The sequence below is a fragment of the Staurois parvus genome, unplaced genomic scaffold, assembly GCF_062004578.1.
Source record: "Staurois parvus isolate SC_StPar_1 unplaced genomic scaffold, SC_StPar_1.0 ptg000217l, whole genome shotgun sequence".
In the NCBI taxonomy this organism is placed as follows: Eukaryota; Metazoa; Chordata; class Amphibia; order Anura; family Ranidae; genus Staurois; species Staurois parvus.
The window spans coordinates 1,184,215-1,205,240 of NW_028318013.1; the positions used below are offsets into that span (position 1 = coordinate 1,184,215).

The 21,026-nt window shown below is 40.5% G+C and overlaps 1 protein-coding gene across 1 annotated transcript in view; it reads right to left on the reverse strand.

Annotated features, from left to right (window-relative positions):
- The window catches only part of ERCC4 (ERCC excision repair 4, endonuclease catalytic subunit), an 86,892-nt gene that overhangs the window by 23,634 nt on the left and 42,232 nt on the right, over window positions 1-21,026 (reverse strand). The window contains exons 5-8 of the mRNA XM_089679050.1: window positions 15,424-15,631; window positions 14,213-14,393; window positions 6,757-6,876; window positions 1,079-1,189 (exon numbers count right to left, since the gene is read on the reverse strand). Coding sequence (XP_089535176.1) covers window positions 1,079-1,189; window positions 6,757-6,876; window positions 14,213-14,393; window positions 15,424-15,631 — 620 coding nt within the window. The remainder of the gene's footprint in view (window positions 1-1,078; window positions 1,190-6,756; window positions 6,877-14,212; window positions 14,394-15,423; window positions 15,632-21,026) is intronic.

Consider the following 21,026-nt stretch of genomic DNA (forward strand, 5'->3'; position numbering starts at 1 on the left):
TAGTGCACTAAAATTCATTGTGTATTTTTTTCCCCAAAAAATTGCATTTATTAAACTGCGCAAACATCATGTGACATAAAAAATTGCAACAACTACCATTTTATTCTCCAGGGCCTTGGATTAAAAATATATAACATTTGAGGGTTCTAAGTCATTTTCTAGAAACAAAATGCTGTTTTTTGTACGTGTGTGAGAAATGTCAGAATTGGCCAGGTTTTGAAGTGGTTAAAATCCATATCAGACCTAAAGGGCCTGGTATGAATTTTAGGGGAAACCTACCCAGCTGATAGCTGAATGTGTTCATAAGGTGAGTCACTGGTTGTTACAGCAGATACTGGCTCTGTAACAACCAGGAGGAAGCTGCCACATTTGGGTTTCCCTACATGCAGTAAATGAACCAAATAACATTTTGTGGGGCGCTGAGCTTTGTGCATCCTGTGATCATCTTTGAGGTCCCATTAACAAAAAACAGCACTACAAGCACAATGTGCATTTTTCACGTGTTCCATGAAAAAAATGTGCTTTTGCACATTCACGGAATGCTTAGATGTGAATGGAGTTTTTGGAGTTGAAAAACATTTTTTTGTTGACTGGCATAGGTTATTTATTTTTGGAATCAGTACATATAGTAGGGGTTATTTACTAAAATTGGAGAGTGCTAAATCTGTTACAGCTCTGCATAAAAACCAATCAGCTAACAGGTTTTATTGCCAAAACTTAATTGAACAAGCTGAAGTTAGAAGCCGACTGGCTACCATGCACAGCTGCACTAGATCCTGAGTGTGCCAGTTTTAGCAAATTCTCCCCCATGTGTAACAATAATCCCACACCTTTCATTTTGGATCCATGTTACTTGTTATAATTTAAAACACACGCACACACACATATATTTACCTTCCAACTGCTGCACCAACCAAATTAATAAAAACTGCAGATCACAAATGTAAAAACTACAATTACGTCTTTGCAGCACAGATGCCTGAATGGCTTTAGTAGGCAGTCAAGCATGATGAGACATGATTATTTAGCACCGCACGGAGCTTAGTGCCTGAATTAATTCTTATTAAAACAAGCTGACCTGGTCCTCCCAGGGCTTCACTGTTCTTGTTCTCTGTTTCAATCTCTTTCAGGACTTCACTGAGCGCTGCCCATTTAGGATTACTCTCTAAAACCAGCTCATTCTTTCCATCTGTAAATATAGAGAAAATATATATTAAAAAAAAAAAAAAAGAGCAACTACCAGTGTTTAAAGGGTAACTGGAGTTTCCAAACAAAACCACATATATCACACCTTTTTCCTCTTCTTCAAGTCTGTAAATGCAATAACAGACCTCAAACGCAGACAAATATTTATTCTCCTTCTCTTGCAAAGCATTCCTTCCTTGGGTATAGACAATAAGGTAATTTTCAGGGTCAGTACAAGAATTAAGATGGTTAATGGCTGGGGCACAGTGACCAAAACTTTAGAAGCAATATTTAGCTTCTGGCTTCCTAGTTCTCTCTTTTGCCTCCCCGCCTCAGCAGAATTGGTATTTGGAATGTTGTGCAGAAAATGCAAGGTAAATGCTGTCTAATGGCTACGTTTTGGGATAGGTTTTGTGTGTCAGGCTCAGGCTAATGCCTGGTACACACCATCAGTTTGTCTGGTTTTTTTTTGTTCAACCCAGAAGGCTGAATGCAAAAAAACTGAAGGGCTTGGGAGGAGCTTGCTGTAATAACTATCCGATGTTAGTACAGCAATCTCCCCGTTGAGCTAGTGTGTTCTGACACGGAGACTGCCCCCCACCAGAACACACCAGTCAGCTCACTGGATGCTGGCTTTCCAGCATGCCCCTTCAACAGAACCTGCCCGCTTGACTGGCTTGTGTCGGACAGGCTGGTGTACACACGGGCCGACTGTTGGCCAGTTTCTGTTGAACCAACCGATGTTTGGCCCGTGTTTGGGGCCTTAGGGTTTTTGTTGACACTAAATAAATTTGCCAAAGGCACACATAAAAACTAATATATCTTTTGGCTTCCATTCTGGAGACATAACAAGTACACTTTTCTACTGCAGAACCGATTATTTTTCAGCATGAGTCTGCAAGGTATATCAGTGCTTGTTTAAACAATATGGCAAAGCAGCTACTATCAATAGAATGAGAACTTATCTGCTTACCGCAGGCATCAGATAGATTTCAGTGAACCTGAAATGTTTTTTTTAAAGTAGCTATTCAGTCAACTGGAAATCTACCTTAAAGTGACACTAAACAATATACTTATTGTCCAAAAATAATCCATACCCATTCACTGCTTATTGACCCTGTAATCTATTTTTATGACATTATTTCTTACGGTGTTTTTCTGCCTCCTTCTAACATGATCGGTGAGCTTCGGTCTTGTGCACTGCTTTATGCATACTGCAAATCCCATAGTCCCCAGTCCATTTCAGGAACGAGCAAGAGAGGGTGGCTACATTTCCACTAACACACTAGATAAAAAAAAAACTTAAACAAAAATATATTCTCTGCGGCTGAGCTCATGGACTTCTGGAGTATGGAGCACTGCAAGATGGGAAAAAGAACTGGTTTGAGATCTGTAACTGCAAACACAAATTTTATCAGGAGCGTACATGACATGGTTTTCTTCTACACCATATATTGAATTTAACAGATGATACACAAGATCCATTGTTGAAATGTATGCTTCCCTTATACCTGCATAGTCTGCTTAAGCATGTAGAACATACTGGAAGAATAAAGCAAAAATCTGTCTTATGTGTTCTATGTTTTTAACCACTTGCCTACAGGGCACTTTTACCCCATTCCTGCCCAGGCCAATTTTCAGCTTTCAGCGCTGTCGCACACTGAATGACAATTGCGCGGTCATGCAACACTTTATCCATATGACATTTTTAGCATTTTTTGGAGACAGATCAAGCTTTCTTTTGGTGGTATTTAATCACCTCTGGGTTTTTTTATTTTTTGCTAAACCAAAAACAGAAAATTAAAAAAAACGTTTTTTTCCCTTAGTTTCTGTTATAAAATGTTGTAAATAAGTGATTTTTCCCCTTCACTGATGTGCGCTAATGCACACAGCTGATCACATGACAGAACCGATGTCTTTGGCTCTTTCCGTTGATCAGTGATCTGCTGACGTTCTCCAAGAACGAGAGGACTGCCTTGCTCTTTATATGGAGGGCTAAATAGGTTTATATAGTATGAGTTTACCATCATCAGTTTATTTACTTTTGCTTTCATAAGTGAAGGTGGAACTAAACCCTCCTATCCTTTTTAGCTAATGAAGCTGCCATCTTAGCCTCTGTTTGATCTGTAACTGCCATGGTGCTGCACATATGACATCATTTGATGGCTTGACAGTTTGGTTCAGAACACAAGCAAATGTGACAGTTAGGATTCCCGACATGCTGGGAATGTAACTTTTATTAAACAGTTAAATCAATGGGTTTAGTTCCGCTTTAAAGTGGAACTTTATTTGAAAAGGGGGGAACAGGCAGGAATTATAATGCAGAAGAGACATGCTTTGTCTGCATTAAAGTTACCTACTTGCCTGTTCGCTCCTGTACAGTGAGCCGTGCAGGCGCAGCTGACGTCACCAACTGCTGCTCCCCAGAATATCAGTGCACATTTAGGAGATATTCATTTAACCTACAGGTACGCTTTATTATAAGCTTACCTATAAGTTAAAATAAAAATTCAGAATTGAACACACCTTTAAAGTGGTATTAAACATGAAAGCAAACTTTTATTATATTTTCACCTGGTGATCCTGTCAGCAAGTCAGCTATTTTTCATACATCTTCTGTATCAGTTATGGGGATGAGGCAAACCAATTACCACTGACAGGGGTGCTTACATTTTTTATTTATTCGTGTAAAACCTTTATCCCAAAAGAAAAAAAAAATCTGTTTGCTGCAACTGCTTGTGTAACTGCAGCATGATCTGGAGTTTGGCTTCAGTTTTTTAGTATTTCTTAACCTGCTAGTCCATCCTCTCCCCCCAGACTGACAATGCTGCTATCTGCTGTGCCCCTGTGTTCATCCATCCAGAGTGGGGGTACTCAAATACAAGAGGTGTGTTACTGGCTGGGTGACCAGGTGAAAACAGAGGGGGGAAAAAAAAGAAAAAAACTAATGCAGCCACCACATCTAATGATTGGTAAGCTGCAATATATTGCATTTTGTGGTTTGAGGATTAATCCTGCTTTAAGACACTATCTTACAATATCTTACAATGTCTCTCTGTAATAAAACAGGTAAATGTGTTGCTGTTAACATTGCAGTTAACTATTTTAATGGTGTAACAAACTAATATTACATGTATGCAGGGGTGGACTGACAACTCATGGGGCCCCCGGGCAATAGGGGATCATGGGGCCCGTGTCCTCACCCACACTCAAACCACACCCAAAAAAGCCTATGAAAGGTACCAGGGGCATCTCATGGGGCCTCCTACTGACCCTGGGCCCTCGAGCAGTGCCCGAGTTCTCGAATGGTCAGTCCACCCTGTGACGGTCACGGCGTCATACTCCCAGCCCTTCTCACCAACTCGTGACCGAAGGACTAGCCAATCTAAAACCGCGCTGTCACGTGCGTAACAATACCATGCTCAGCTGCACCCTGCACAAAGATTTTCCAGCTAATGGACCACAATCTATGTACCGCAGCCTGAGAGCGATTGTTACTTGGTCAGGTTAATTACGCAATTAACCCTTCACACTGCCACCACCGCCTTTTTGTACAGAGAGGGAGGAAATTTGCCAATATTAGCAATAACACTATGATGTTTGAATAATTGTCTGTATACACACTGTCAACGCAGGCAGATGTATATAGAGGTTTAAAACACACAGTAGCGCTCTTCAGAGACAGGGGTTCTTAGTTTGCATTAAAGAGCTTTAGAAACAGTTTTCAGAAAATAGAATTTATTACTAAAAAGGGTCAAAATGGTGCAATACAAATATTTACAGAAAAGATGTAGCCAACATATATATATATATATATATATATATATATATACACACACACACACACACACACACACACACACACAGAGAGCAATACCACAACAGGGAGATAACAGAAAGAAATTTAGAGAGGTAGAATACTTGCCGTCAGCCTTGGTTTAAGCAGCTTCAAGGGTCCTGAGCAAAAGGGTACCTTTTCTCCCAAAGTTGGTTCATGGTGTTAAAAGGGAGATCTCTTCGTCTTACTGCTCCAAGCATAACAACCTCTTTTTTAGTAACTCAGCAGGGTGTCTCCTTAAAGCAGAGAACCAATTGCCTCATTTGGGGAGGGGTGTTTTAGGCGGGGAACTCAGGCTATGACCAAATCCCTCCCAAGTTAAACCATGGTTAATAACCTTCCCTAGATACATGTAGCAGCCTAGCCACTAGTAGATTAATATGCAGAATGATATTCTGAACGTCCAGACATCAAATATGCCATACCTTACTATTTCAGCTAGAACTATATGGCTTTCTGCTCTCCTGTAGACTTTAACTGGGGGTGTAAGATATCAGATGACTTCCATTAAACTCAGCTATCCGAATATATGCTTTGTTTCATTGTAATTATTTCCTATCTTAAGATATGAAATTATATGGAAAAGTGGGTTTTAAATGTGATGTCTGTTTTACAGCTATCTCGGAATGTCTCATGTTCAGTGAAGGACTGGTTTATAGCTTTACGATCACCATCCAAGCAAGAGTCTAACAGATATACTGGGCCCAGGCTAATTGGAGTTTATAATCATGAAGCTACTCTCTAGTTCCCTGGTCTCCTCCTCCCATGCCCATCTCCAGGACTTCTCCAGGGCTTCACCCATCCTCTGGAACTCCCTACCCCAATCCATCAGACTATCAGCTACCCTCCTCTCCTTTAGATGCACCCTGAAGACCCATTTCTTCAGGGAAGCCTACCCCGCCCTCAGCTAATTGCCGATCTCCTCCACTTTTCCTACCACTCCATCCCCCACAGCTATCTCCTCCTGTACCACTATCCCCTCTCTCCTAGATTGTAAGCTCCAAGGAGCAGGGCCCTCAAACCCCTCGTGTATCGAATTGTATTGTTACTGTACTGTCTCCCATTGTAGTGTACAGTGCTGAGCAAACCGTTGGCACTATTTAAATACTGTATAATAATAATAATAATGAAGCTATCCCACTGTGCCTGATGCCTGTGATCTCAGCATACATACCGACCACATTCCTGAGGGAGGGGGATTGGAGGGAGAGAGAATGATACAAGATGGAGGATCTGTAGCAAGATGGATGACCGCGTCCATCTCTGTACGTACAATTGCTACACGCCCCTGCAAGTATGTTACACTGCACATGTATGTAGTTACATTCTGTGAGTGAATGAGAGGCAGAGATTACCAGAGATTGTGCCATTGGTTTAATAAGAAAAAAAAATAGAGTGAGTAAACCTCACAATTTCAAGTATTGATTGTGATACGAAATCTCCCTGCAAGCGTGGCAGTTCATTTTTTATTTTAAGGAGAGAAGTAAAGGATCCAAAATATGGCAGATGTTCCACTCTCTTCCAGCAAGTTCTTACAAGGACAACCAAATATCTTCCAGCACATCTTCAAGGAGGATACGCACCAGTATTTGACCAGAATATATTTATATTGGATATAAGGTATTCTATTACAAATATGGGCTTCAAATGCAGGTTCTGACAGCTTGAGTGATTAGTAAATAAAATCAAATATCAAATTCAGAAAGTAATTGGCGAGTTTTCTGCTTGCTTACCTTGCTTATGATTTGATTCGGCAGTCTTTTGCTTTTTAATGGCTTTTGAATCAGTGACTTTATAGACCCTGGCACGAGCATGAACAAACATTGATGTGCTGGAGTCGAGGAAGAGCCAACCTTTAACAGAACATTTGAAAGAACCATTAGTATGGAGGGAACAATATCTACGTACGCCATCTTCAATAGATAAACCTTCATATTCAATCATTTAACATAAAACTGACCATTAAAATAAGATTCTTATACTTACTGTAAAAATCTTTTTCTTGAAAAACATTGAGAGACACAGCAGACTGTGAGAGTTAGCTGTTTTAAGCGTTTGAGGTGCATTTTTAATACTCTTCAAATGCCTATTCAAATGATACTATGGACAGCACACAGTGCTGTTCACATTATCAAAACATGAAGAGTTAGCCTCGCATTGCGATTGAAGCCTCATGTCGAGTCTAAAGGAATTAGAAGCCTTTCAACACCTCCCATTCCAGTCTATAGTAACACTCCACAAACTTGCTGGCAGCCGTTTGCAGTGTGGCCACAGTACGGTTTCTGTGCGTTAATAACATTACAGTTATATATATATAGGCGTTTTTGGTGCGGTTTTAGCACGTCAAACGCACATAGGTTGTTTAGGAGGCATTTTTAACATGTGTTAAATGCTAGTCAAATGCACCTATTAACGCACATTAACGATAGATATGCGTTTGTTAAAGAGTTAGCACTTTGAGTCAAGTATGAACAAGACCTTCATCTAGGGGACGTTAAAACCACTTTTACTTACCCAATCCTCCTCTCCCCAGGCAAACAGCGCTCCCCTCTAATGCAGCAGTTGACCATACCTGAGCATGTTACATAGGGCTAGGGGCTCTGCATTAGTCTTGATGAAATCAGACAACCTTAGACCTCAGGAGTATAGGGGTGAAAAGTCTGCCAGGACCAGTCCAGCAGCATGGAGGAGACTGTGGAGGATCAAGAAAGTAAAAGTGCTTTTTACAGTCCCTTAGGCACCAAATAGTAGAACTGTAAAAATCAAGTAAGCTACCTGGAGAGGAGTAGCATTATCCGTGTAGCGAGGAGTAGAAATCCTAATACTACTAATAGGATCTTTTGTCTGAATGAGGACAGGAGAAAGGAAGGAATTTAAGGACTGCCTCAGAAGACTGCAGCTCGGCTGCAGAAGAACATATCTGCTATTGATCAAGTTCCACAAAGGCCCCTGGATTTATACTATCCCTCATGGGGGAAAACTGCAGTAGGGTCCAAGTAAGTCTGGTCTGCCAACTATCCAAGGGGTACAAAACACTCCAGTGATGGATACTGCCCTCTAAGCTGCAAAAGAGGTGCACTCATGTGCTGAACAATCACCCTTCAATGTAAAGGTCTTTAGTTGAGAAGATCCTTGGCTCTAGGAATAGACAATGCAGTCACAAAATTATACACTGCTCTGTCTAGTACAGAAAGCAGATTATCTGAGCTAGGAATGTATGCACATAACAGAAGTCCTTCTAGAGCAGGGTAATGAAGCCATCCTTTTTCTCCACAGGAAATGGCCAATAATATCTGAACCTTTCTGGTCCAAAGAAATGATCTTGGTATCTTGTCCAGAGACCAGATTCCCCAACACAGAGGAAAAATCTGAAGGAAACGGAGAGAACATACTAGAAGGGGATTCCTCAATAATCCCATGACCCCCCAAATGGGGGTAAATTGAATAAAGCCTGCTACCCCTAGGAAAGAGAGTGAGGGTCCACAGAGAGTAGACTCCCTTAGTCAAGATTTGAGCTGAACAGCTCACCTCGATGGTGATCTACATCAATCTAAGATACCTAGCAATCTGTACTTAAAGCCTTTTGACATCATGCATGTACACACACATATTACTTTAACACATGGAAATGCACATGAAGTACAGTGGTGGAATGCAGTGCCATTCTTTTTAACAGCTGACAGATGTGTGTTGCAGCGCAGTGCACATCAATGCAGTAATGTGCACTGCAGTACACTATTAAAAAAAAAAAATAGTGCATGAATGTTAAATGGCACTACATTACACCCACACACATAAAGTGCTTTGTAGTAAAGCAGACAGTACCATAAATACATGGTGTGAACTGACCTTTACATTTGGAACGTAGGAAAATTACCCTCTTTAAAGAAGGTATCCTGAGTGATCCACAAAGTGGACACCAGGAAACAGCACTAGAGTGGACATAAGGACCAGTGGTATGAGCATCGTCTGGGAGCATCTTCTGGAAGTGTCATAGGACACTGAAGAGTAAGGTCCATACCAGGAAAAGGAGTAGGAACCGATCCCTGTGGACCTTGTAGGTCAACAGTTCCCTCAGGAGGGGGAAAAGGCACAAACAGCATAGGAGATGTAACCCCACCTGGGGGTAAAAAATTCCCTTGTGGAGATGAGTGTAAGTCTGAGTAGGACATCATTCTCAAGGGTACGCTCCTACTAAAGGTAGGAATCAGAGGTCTCTTGATGTGCAAAAAAACCCAGACAAGGGTGGGAAGAATGTAGTGCAATAAAAGCAGAAGGGTAAAGAGGTACAACTGAAATACATGCCTGATTCAATTATATAAGCTGAAGGCCACAAGGGGTGACTTGAGCACCCAAATGCTGGAGAGGTAAACTACCTTGGGACTCTTCGGGATGAACAAAAGCTCCCTAATTGCGGAAGGCATGTAGTCAAAGTGCCCTAAGCATGTGAACGGACATGAACACTATGCAAGAAACAAGTTTATATGCTTGCAGTAAGCCATAGTGAAAAGCTCTAGACCTTTTCCCCAATCTTTCTGTGAAACAAGGGAAGGAGCTGGGTCTCCTTGAAGAGATTTAACACCAAGTAACACAGTTTCACAAACCAAAGAAACCACTAACACAGAGTGGAGAGCCATTCTAGTGAATTTAAACTGGGGGCAGGGGGTCCAACAGTCTCTGAGTGAAATTGTGACAGATAAGCATATCTTCAACCCATTTGGTAGAACGCCTGCTAAGGTGGATTACTCAAGGGCAATTTACCACAAGGCAAACTAGGCATTTGCCTTGGGTGGTATTTTTCAGGGGAAGGAGGGAGGCTCCCCCAGGCTGTTTCAGATGCTGTGCAAAGTGCTCCTTCTCCTCTCCAGGTCCTCCAGTACTGGCCCTCAAATTCAGCAGTGGGGGGATGGAGGCAGAGAGGGCCCCTGGGCACTTTGTGGCAATAGAAAGAAAAACTTTCCTGAGCCAAGTGGACTTTTTAATCACTTTAGGGTGCAGTCGAAGTAATGTCCTGTACTACATTTCCCAACAATTAAAATAAAGTCCCAGGCTGGACAGCGGATTGATGTAGAAGAGGCAATGAATTAGTTGTTGGAAATGCGGCACAGGACATTACTCCACCTGCACCTGGAAGTGATTAAATAGTCCGCTTTTTGCCTGGTTAGTTGTCACAACCATCCAATCGCAAACGATAATGGTACAAGAGTAATTTCTTCCAAAAAGTAAGATGTGTGTAGCAGCCTTATTTTCTGGCACCAGGAGGAAGGTAGGACATGCCGTTCATATTCTGCAACCTGGGATCTCTCTCTCTCTCTATATGTCTTTCTCACTTTCCCTAGCTCCCTCTCTCTCTGTCTCTCTCTCCCTCTCTTCAAAAAACTATTTTATTTTTATGGACAGGAGATACAGGACAGGTATTGTCATTCTAATATATAGTCACTCACTGACTGAAACAAGTTGGGAGTTTAGACTTTGCAATCCCTGGTAACTGCCCTTTTAAGTTCTTTGTTTTATTTGATTTATTTTTACTTTAAAGTCTCATGAACACTGACGTTTTTAGCTTAAAAGTCCTCTGCACTTTCCCACGCTCAGGGAGCTGCAAACGTCACTTCTGCATCAGTGTGTCTCGTGCATTCGCATATGGAGTTTTCCCCAAATGTGCAATATTTATGTTGGGGAACATATGACGTGTGCTTGGGTAAGTGCCGTTGCAGAAGTGATTGGCATTTACAAGCCCATTCACATGTGCTGGCAGGTGTATGCAGCACCTGGAGCTCCCCAGGTGCATGAAAGCGCCAGGGATTGTTTTCTAATAAACATGTGAGTGCATGAGGCCCAAGGTTTCTTCAAAGTACATATAAACTCCCTCTCTCTCTCATCTCTTTTTTTTTTTTAAATTGTGGGGGAGCGGGGCACCCGATTATTGTATTGCCTAGGGCAGCAGAAAAACAAAATACACCAATGGGTTTATTGGATCATCAATGGTGGTAAGAGACCACCTGGGTGCTCCCAGTCCGCATGGGAGAAATGACTTAAAGCAAAGTTAAATGAAATTAATGCAACCAGCATTTGCCCTAATGTACAAGTATGCACAGAATACTTGCACAATGTGACACACTAAGCTCTGGGTGTGCTCTCCTCCAGTACTGTGAGATCTGAGCTCCTTGCATCCACTCTGTCAATGGCTGATGCCACATCTTTTCCTCTTGTTCTTCCTCTTGTTCTGAGCTAGCAGTCGTCTCTGCCCATTGGGAAAGCACTGATGATGTAACACTTGCACATACACACACACACCTGGCTGAGTTGAAGGCCCAAAGGGGTCAGTGCTAGACTGTGCTGGAGCACACTCAAACTCTGTGAGCAGATTGCTCTAGTTATTGGGCACAAACAGACAAAAGTTCAAATTTGACACAGAGGTGGTCCTGGCCTCCTTTGATGGAAATGAAGAAACACAATGAGCACATACGAAGTAAATAGCCCTAGAACCAGTAGAATGGTATGCGCTGAGGTCACCTGTTGATGCAGGACTGTCATCTGAACGTCTTTTGGAGATAAAGTTGTTCCGTGTACTGGAAAACAACTAGGCCCGAAGGGCCTTGCATACTCACAAGCCCAAGCAGGTGTTAAAGAGGGTTGTGGATGCTTGAAGGTGACCAAATCACTGTAAGCAGGGAAATGAAAGGATCCATGTGGTACTTTCAAAGTAGCAGCGGGATGGTGCTTTTTCGGTGCTGAATGACAGGGGAAATAGCATGGAGTGTGCACGCAAAACACTCTACTTAGCAGATGATGTCAGTGCTCGCAGGAAATTTGAAAACGTGCGCAACAGAACTAAATTTGAGGTACAGGAGTTAGACAAAAAAACTATGTAAACACTACATGATATTCAGGTGTGAAAGTGACATGTTTTGTGTTGAAAGTAGAAGTGATGTAGCAATTTTTTGCTTTCGCTGTGTGATGCGACACAGGTGGGAAGCCTCACTTTCGTCATTCACTGTGCTGCTAGTAGTAATGAGTCATGTCAGAGCTTACTGAGCTTCAAAAAGGTCAAATTGTTGGTGCCAGCTTAGCTGGTGCCTCTGTGACTGAAGTTTCCAATTTATTAGCCGTGTCGCAAGGTACAGTATCAAAGGTTATGACAGAATATACAATCGTCTGATAAGCATAAGAGCGATTGACACAGTCAACTGACGGAAAGAGGCAAAAGGACATGCTCAGGATTGTGACCTGGAATAAGAAAACTGCTGCAAAAGTGGCTGCAGAGCTCAATCTCAGTCTCAGTGAAGATTGAGTACAAAAACTGGCCACTGCCCCAGTCTATAACTGGCTTTCACAGCAAGGAGCACATAGAAGGGATGAGGGAAAGATGAATGGAACAAAGTACATAGATATCCTCAATGAAAACCAGTTACACAGTTCTCAGAACCTCAGACTGTGCAGAAGGTTTACCTTCTAACATCACAACAATCCTAAGCACACAGTTAAGACAACACAGGAATGGCTTAGGGCGAACTCTGTCAATGTCCTAGAGTGGCCCAGCCAGAGCCCTGACTTGAACACTATTGAACATCACCGGAGAGACCTAAAAATGGCTATGAACCGATGGTCACCATCCAACCTGACTGAGCTTGAGAGGGTTTGCAAAGGAGACTAGCAGAAAATCCCCCAATTCAGGTGTGCAAAGCTTGTCATGCCATACCCAAAAAGAAGCTGTAATTGCTACCAACGGTGCATCAGTACTGAGTAAAGGGTCTGAATACTTAGGTATATGTGATATTTCAGTTTTTTTCTTTTTATTAAATTCAGACAGACATTTCTAAAATTCTTTTTTCCTTTGACATTATGGGGTACAGAGTGTAGATTAATGAGAAAAAATAACAGCTAGGGGAGTCAATGGTTGAGAAGTATCTGATTGTTTTTGTAGATCATATGCTTAATAATAGCATGCAATGCAAAGCTACAGTTTCTAATGCAAGCAAAATAAAAGAGGTATAGAAGAGAGAGGGAGGGGAGAGGGAGAGAGGAAGAGGGAGAGAGAGAGAGGGGGAGAGAGAGACAGACAGACAGAGGAGTGATTACTAAACAGAGTGTGCACTTTGCAAGTGCAGTTGCACTTTCCCCAGAGCATTGTGAATGCAGTGGAGTTTCACTTTGTAAATTATAACCAATCTGGTACAAGAAAAAAACAAACAAAAACACAGCATTTTTGCTTGCACCACATTCACTAGGCTCTGGGGAAAGTAAGTGAAAGTAGTGCACTTGCAAAGTGCACAGACTATTTGCCTTTAGTAAATCAACCCCATAGTTCTTCCCCTGCACAAATCATTAGCAAGACCTTATCTAGAATATACACAGTTCAGTTCTGGGCACCAATTCACAAAAATGATATTGGAGAACTGGAGGAAGTGCAAAGAAGGGCACCCAAACTGATAAGATGCATGGGAAAATTCAGCTATGAGGAAAGGATTAGCAGAACTAAATTTATTGAGAAGAGATGAATATTGGGGGGGGGGGGGGGGATTTGATCACAATGTATAAATACATAAGTGCTCCATACAGTGAACTTAGTGTTGAGTTATTCACTTTCACGTCTTTACAGAGGGCAAGGGGACACTCTGCTTCTGAAGGTAGAGAGATTTTACCTCCACATTCGGAATTGCTACTTCTCAGTAACAGTTGTGAAAATTGTGTAATAGAGGTCTCAAAAAATAGTTCTGGCCAGGTAATAACACTAGGGGTAGCAGAGAATATCCAACTGCCTCCAAGAGGGGATTAGGAAGGAATTGTTCCCCCACCGGAGCAAATTGGATCATGCTTTATTGGAGTTTTTTGCCTTCCTCTAAGTTAACCAATTTTCTTTTTTTTTTCAGCTCTATTGGTTGAACCAGATGGAATTGTGTCTTTTTTCAACCTATGTAACTTCATCTTGACTTCAGTCTTTCATATGACTCAAATACTGCATATTGTCCTCATTACAAGCAATGAGCAAATTCCAAACCAGGCACTCCTCCTTTCTTTCCCCTTCGTTTTACACTGTCCTTTCCTGTCCCTTCCTTCATTCCCCACTTACTTGAAGTGACAGAGAGTCAGCTCTTCACTCTCACCATTAACTGTGTGTCTGTACTTATGTTCAAATACTCAAGAAACTCAATTACAAACTTTATACACAATTTAATAAGCAAAATGTACCTGAATTCTGCCCAAATGCTTTTTCACTTGCTCTCAGGGATTCTAGCAGATTCAGGAATGTCACACAGTCATACTGGGCCAGATATTGTAGCAGAGTACGGAGAATTTTTAAGTCTTGAACTAATGACTTGGTTTTTGCCCCAAGCTGATGCCATAGTGGATCCAGAAAATGTCGAATTGTCTACAAAAGGAAACAGTTCTTAAAAATTTCTACAAAAGACAAAATGTGATCTACAAATAACATGATATTATGTGAATGTACAATATATATGTAAAGTTCTGTGTAAGTTGACAGTGCTACATAAGTACCTGTAATAAATAAATACCATTATTTGATTAAAAAAAAGTGGGAATGTGTAAAAATTTGTATAGAAACACAGAAACACTATGTTGTTGCCCCCTGCTTTCTCTGTGCCACTTCCCTGAACTTCCATTCTTCACAGGATCTCGTTAACAGCGGGCAGTGCAGTCTTGCACCAGTCTTAATTTGGGAGTGAGCAGGGAGAAGCAGGGAAGTGCCTACCATCTTAGGCTACGGGGCTGTGTTTTTTTTTACTCTAGTTCCTGTATGCAAGGTTGGCTTCACAGGGCGCTGCAAGAGAAAGAAGCCACCCTGAAACAAGAAACCTGGGTCAGATGTCATGACACCAACTTTAGCTGAAACATAGGTTGAACTGGATGGATTTTTGTCTTTTTTCTGCCGGACTAACTATGTAACTATATAGGCAAGAATAAAAGGTAACCTGCATATTAAGTAAGTGATTAAAATAGCTGCTGAAAGTGCTTTAAAAACCTGAGAGTTTAATATCACTCTAATGTGAAAATAAATGTATTTCTATGAAGATGCATGTGGTTGCAGACTATTAGAAGCATGAGTACTCCACATAAAAAGTTTTTTAATATAGTTGGAATTTTTCTTCCTGAAACTATATAGGGTTTTATTATGTGACCAGGTTAAATGCAAATAAACCTGAGAAAGTTTTTTTTTTAGCATTCTGTTTAACAGGTTCTTTAGCTACAACAATAACTAACACGCATGCACGCACGCACACTGCTGGACAGTGCTTTCTACATATAGATCAGATATTTCTATCAAATACCTGAAGCAGGCTCTTTATGATTTGTGAGGCCATAATATTAACTTAATGCAAAACAAAAACCATGATTGTATCCATAAAGATGACAGACTCTTGCATAGCTAACATGAGTACCTTGTCAAAGGCCCTTCCAATTGCATTTTCTAAACTCAGATCTTCTACCTCTAGAGCAGGGTTGTAGCGTTTCAGTTCCATCAAGCAAGCATTCATTATATCTAGTATAGAGGCTTGAATAGCAAGCATTGCAGGTGTCATAGAGATGTGCAGCTCTACCACTTCAGGTTTGTGTTTCTCCAGGAATGAATTCACTGAAACATGAAACCTATGGAAAAAAAGGATTTTTACATAAAAAAAAAAAACATATCCTTGAAAAAGGAATTCTAATATTTTAAATCCATCGAACAATCCTTAGAATTCTGCATGACCAACTTCCTACATCAAGGCGAATGCTCTACTAAACTATACCTATGGAGAGGGATGGAGAAAGCACACATGAACAGCTCAACTTATCATGAAATAATGATAGTGCCAAAATACTTTTTTCTTTTTCAATAATTTTCCATATAGTGTAGGGAAGGATTAGAACAGTGGTGCCCAACACCTGGCCTGCCATTGCTCAGTGTATGGCCCACTATTTACCAAACCTCACTTCAAAACTGGAGCATAGCAGGCCTCAACACTGCTGTGCTCCACACTTTTAAATTAAAATGGGTGTTGGTGGGTCTGGCAGGTCCCAGCAGAGTTTAATGCTTCCGGGATTGCAGTTCAGATAAAATAAAAAAATATATATACATAAAAAAAGTAAAAATAAAATGAAGGGGTTTTAAAGAAGATGTGCGTGTCAAATGAATTACATGGCTAAAGCACATTGAATTATTATCAATTTCCAATTTCCTGCTTCATAAAATGTGTGTTTTCACTTTTCTTCCTCGTTTTTTGCATCTCTGTGCTGCCGATTTCCTGCAATCACTTCCTTCCAACGATGGCTGAATGCCATTACTTAGAGTGTGTTTCCCAATAGTGATGACAGTGCAATGAGTGCTGAAAAAAACACTTAGTCTCCACTGGAAGATCATGTGATAGGGTAACAACACAAAAGATTATTTGTTAAACGGGTGACAAAATATTGTCCACTTAGAACAGAAAGTGCCTGAGAAAATATCTTCATAGCATTATCACCAGGTATTATGTATTATTTTAATGAAAAGTAAAAATATTGAAAATGATGTGAAAATAATATTAAAACGCTAAAGCTTATGAGATTTTAGTAATTGAGTTACAGATATTTTAACCCATCACAATTCAAACACATTTTGGCTTCATATACACATTAATGACATTATGAATATTTAAAAAGTAATACTTTGCTCGTGAAGGACAGCAAACAAGTTTATACTATACATATTTTCTTCCATTTGAGAGACATCATGTGACCAAATGCCTAGGCTTTTTATGCATGTGAATAATGCAGACAGATCTCGATTTGGAATATTTTGTAAGAAATTACCTTTCAACTCTTCATACTTTATTTAACCCAGAAAGACTACCGCTGCCACTACTCTTTACATATACCTATACATTTCATATTCATGGTAAAATTCTCCTCCTCCTCCTCCACTGCATAGAAAGTGCTATGAAATCAGAAAAATTATTTTAATCGCAAACCTCTCATGCTAGAAACATGAAGGCTGCCAGTCTTCTCTTTCAATAATTTTTATTATAATTATTAAGAATGAACAAAAGTCACAGTAGTCACGTCATCCATGTACTGGTCAATCATGAAATATAAATCTGGTTACAGGCAAGGTTCAATAAAACAAAGTAGTAAACCATGTTACTTGGTCAGGTAACATGATGGTGACCAATTAAAAAGAGTCATACGTATTTAATACAACTATAACTGGGTCTCCAATAATGGAATGTCATAATGATTTGGTGATAATTCAGTTGATACAGTTCAGTTGACTACCGCCCGTTTGATTCTTTGAACTCCTGTCGAGAAATCGGAGACTCGCATAAGGGAGAAGACCCACATGATCAACAATGCAAGAGAGTCAGACCAATATACGGTCAAGAAAGGACGAAAAAGGAAAAAGAAGCTGGGGAGACTATACGTGTACCCTCTGATTACTACATATAAAGACCCTCCATCCAGTTCAGGAGGATCCTGAGAGGTATTTGAGGCTGCCAGTCTTCAAAAAAGGTTTAGTAGAAACTTGATGAAAGAGATATATAGGCTGGTACTGCTGATCCCACCTTATGGAAATGCAAGTTTGTCTGTCATACTGACCTTCCTTCTACATATTCAGAGTAACTGACCAGGCCCAGATATTTAATGAACTGTTCTGACTTTTTTTCGCTCCATGCTTATTCAGAGTTGATGATTCAAAAAAATTTATGTCAGAGACAATTAGGCAACTAGCATGTTTAGAGTAACAGCAATAGTAGCAAGCATGTTTTTCACATGCACAGCTCCCATAAAAGGTTCCACAAAATCTACTCTGGATTTTATAGAAGTTTTTCAGTTCAGTCTGTATTGAAAATCTTTCAGATGTAGAAAAGTTACAAAAGTACAATACAGAGCTTAACATAGAAGTATCACTATTTTTTAAAATCTTTATTAAATTAGCAAGGGGACCAAGTGATTGCAGTACATTCTGGACCTTAGCCATTTTGTGCATTAAAAGCTCGATGTAATGCCACCCAAAGGATAAAACCCAATTTAGGGGTATTATATGAGGCAGGGGTCTCCAAACTGTAGCCTGAGGGCCAGATGTGGCCCTTTGCTTGCCTTTATACAGCCCTTTAGGCACTGTTACTTCCATTGACACCAGAGAGGTGGAACTAATTCTCCCACTGACACCAAATTATGGGGCACTAGTCCTCCCACTGACATCAATTATGGGGCACTAGTCCTCCCACTAATACCAATTATGGGGCACTATTCCTTCCACTGACACCAATGATGGGGCACTATTCCTGCCACTAATACCAATGATGGGATACCATTCCTCCCACTAATACCAATGATAGGGCACTATTCCTCCCACTGACACCGACGATGGGGCATTATTCCTCCCACTGACACCAATGATGGGACACTATTCCTCCCACTGACACCAATGATGGGATACTATTCCTCCCACTGACACCAATGATGGGGCACTATTCTTCCCTGTGACACCAATGATGGGGCATTATTTCTCCTACTAATACCAATGAAGGGACCTACCCCTTTCACTGATACCAATGATATAATTTTTTCTCTCTAATTGGCCACCAAGCCTAGGGCATTTTCTACTCTCACTAACCACAGTCTGACCCCACTAAAGTTTGAAGGGCAGTAAACTGGTCCTTTGTTTTGAAAGTCTGGAGACCCCTGCTTTAAGGGAGCTACAGCCAGCACTGTAGTCACCACCCCCATTCTGATTCTCACTGTGAACAGCCCCTCTGGGCTGAGAGTTCATCCATAAATTCAATCGTAAACTATCAGTCAGTGCTGCAGGGCTGTGTGATAGATCTGCCAGCACAGTGAATGTTTACTAGCAGCTTCAGATGTACCACACAGCACAGCAGAGCTGACAAATTGTTTACTATCAAATGTAGGAATGAAGAGTCAGTGCTGGTGGGGCTGAGTGAAAGATCTGCCAGGGCGGTGGAGGTTTACATGCACAACCCTGGAGGATATAACACACAGCCCCACAGTGCTGGCTTAAACAGAAAGAGAACATAATCTCCATAGTGTATTACTGTTTAATGGCATATAAAGGAAATAGAAGTCCATGAAGTAGAGTCCAACATATATCAAGCTAGAATCCAATGAGCACAGTATACAGCTTGTATCAAGGTAGAATCCAATATGCAAGCTGTACTGCATGAAGAAAAAGCGCTGATAGGTGTACAAAAATGGCGCCACTCTGGAAGTGCGTCACACGTAAGTGCCGTCGACGCGTTGCGTCACGTGACCTCTGACTTTATCAGGACATGTCCTGATGGCACCATTTTTGTACACCTATCAGCGCTTTTTCTTCACGCAGTACACCTTGCATATTGGATTCTACCTTGATACAAGCTGTATACTGTGCTCATTAAATTCTACCTTGATATATGTTGGACTCTACTTCATGCAAGCTACATTTATGTGAGTGCACTTCTGGCTTATTCATTATATCCCCATGTGGATTGGGGTCACTCTTGTTGTGTGATCACTGATAGGTCTGATTCTTAGACCTTTTATATTTTATCTGTTTTATACACTTTATCACCCATGATTGTTTATTTTTCTACAATAGCGCTGCATCATTATATGTATATGTGATTTAGACCTTATGGTATAGGATAGGATGTTAGCTACTTCTTAATTATCTATATATATTTATATTTATACTCGTTTACATAAAAGCTCAGGAGGATCTTTACTCTTTTGTTCATGATTTATTTTCCCTAATTCCATCACCATTCATTATTTGCTTATACATACTTTTGTAAGCCCCATCTACTTCCTTACTCCGTCTTGGAGTGCGCCAAATATCCTACTTGCCTTTTATATCTATACTAGTTAGTAGTCATACTCATCTTCAACTGGTCATTGGTGCTCTAAGGAAGAGAAAAAAATTGCCATCAGGAAGAATCAAACCTCAGCCAAAATGTTCAAAATGAGCCAAAAAAAAAACAGAACTGGAATGAAGCCATTTCTGTTCAACATGTATGGGGAGTACACATGCTGGAACACTATGAACGCAAGAGTATTGAGTGATCAAAAGACTTTTCTCATTAGCCTTGACTTTGTCTTACAGTTAAATAGGATTCATTGTACCAGTTAGAATATAAAGTGACTAATCCTTGTTTCAATTTATTTCTTAATCCATTCTCATTCTTGACAGCACCCATGCTCTTCCTCATAAAAATACATATTTTACTTGGTTGACCTGCGTCAAGAAAGTTTCACCATTATTTGATTTTTATCATTTATTATCATTCATTTCTCTAGAGCCTTTTGTTTACTGCTTTGAAATAGGCTGATTGCAGATGACATAATTCTCTAAGTGGAAAATGTATGTACTACAGATGGGCACAGCATCGGACTGAGATTGGGCTCAGGTAAGTATGGGGGGGGGGGGGGGGGCGCGGTGTGAGGGGGTAATACACGTCTTTAAAAATTTTTTACCCTAATGCAGGGAATGCATTAAGGTAAATAATGTTTAGGGTTTTACAACCACTTTAAAGTAACAAAACTTGGAGTTAAGCATTAAGGCTTTTCCTGATAGACATATGCCATTAATGACATCTCATTTTGAAAATGTTATTTGCCTGCATGTCATGCTGACTCCATAGATTTAATTTTTTTAGTCACTGGCCTGTAAAAATACACATACTGCAATGCAAGCATGCAAATAATGTAAGATTCCCATGACATAATCACATTAAACTGAATTCTGATTGGTTGCTATGGCTACCCTTTGCACATTGCTTTTAGCATTACTACAATAGCCTCAAAGATTACATTGGCATTTCTTTGGCAATGGTACTTCTTCTTTCAAACTTCTTGCTGTGCAGAATTCAATAGCAATTATAAGGTTTCAGAACAGGAATACACACCCAAAACAATTCAACTGAACAATGCTTTTACTGCATGTTTACAGCACGCTAGCAAGGTGAAGTTTTTAACTCTTTACATCATTTACCAGCTTAATAACTAAGTGAAACACATTCACACA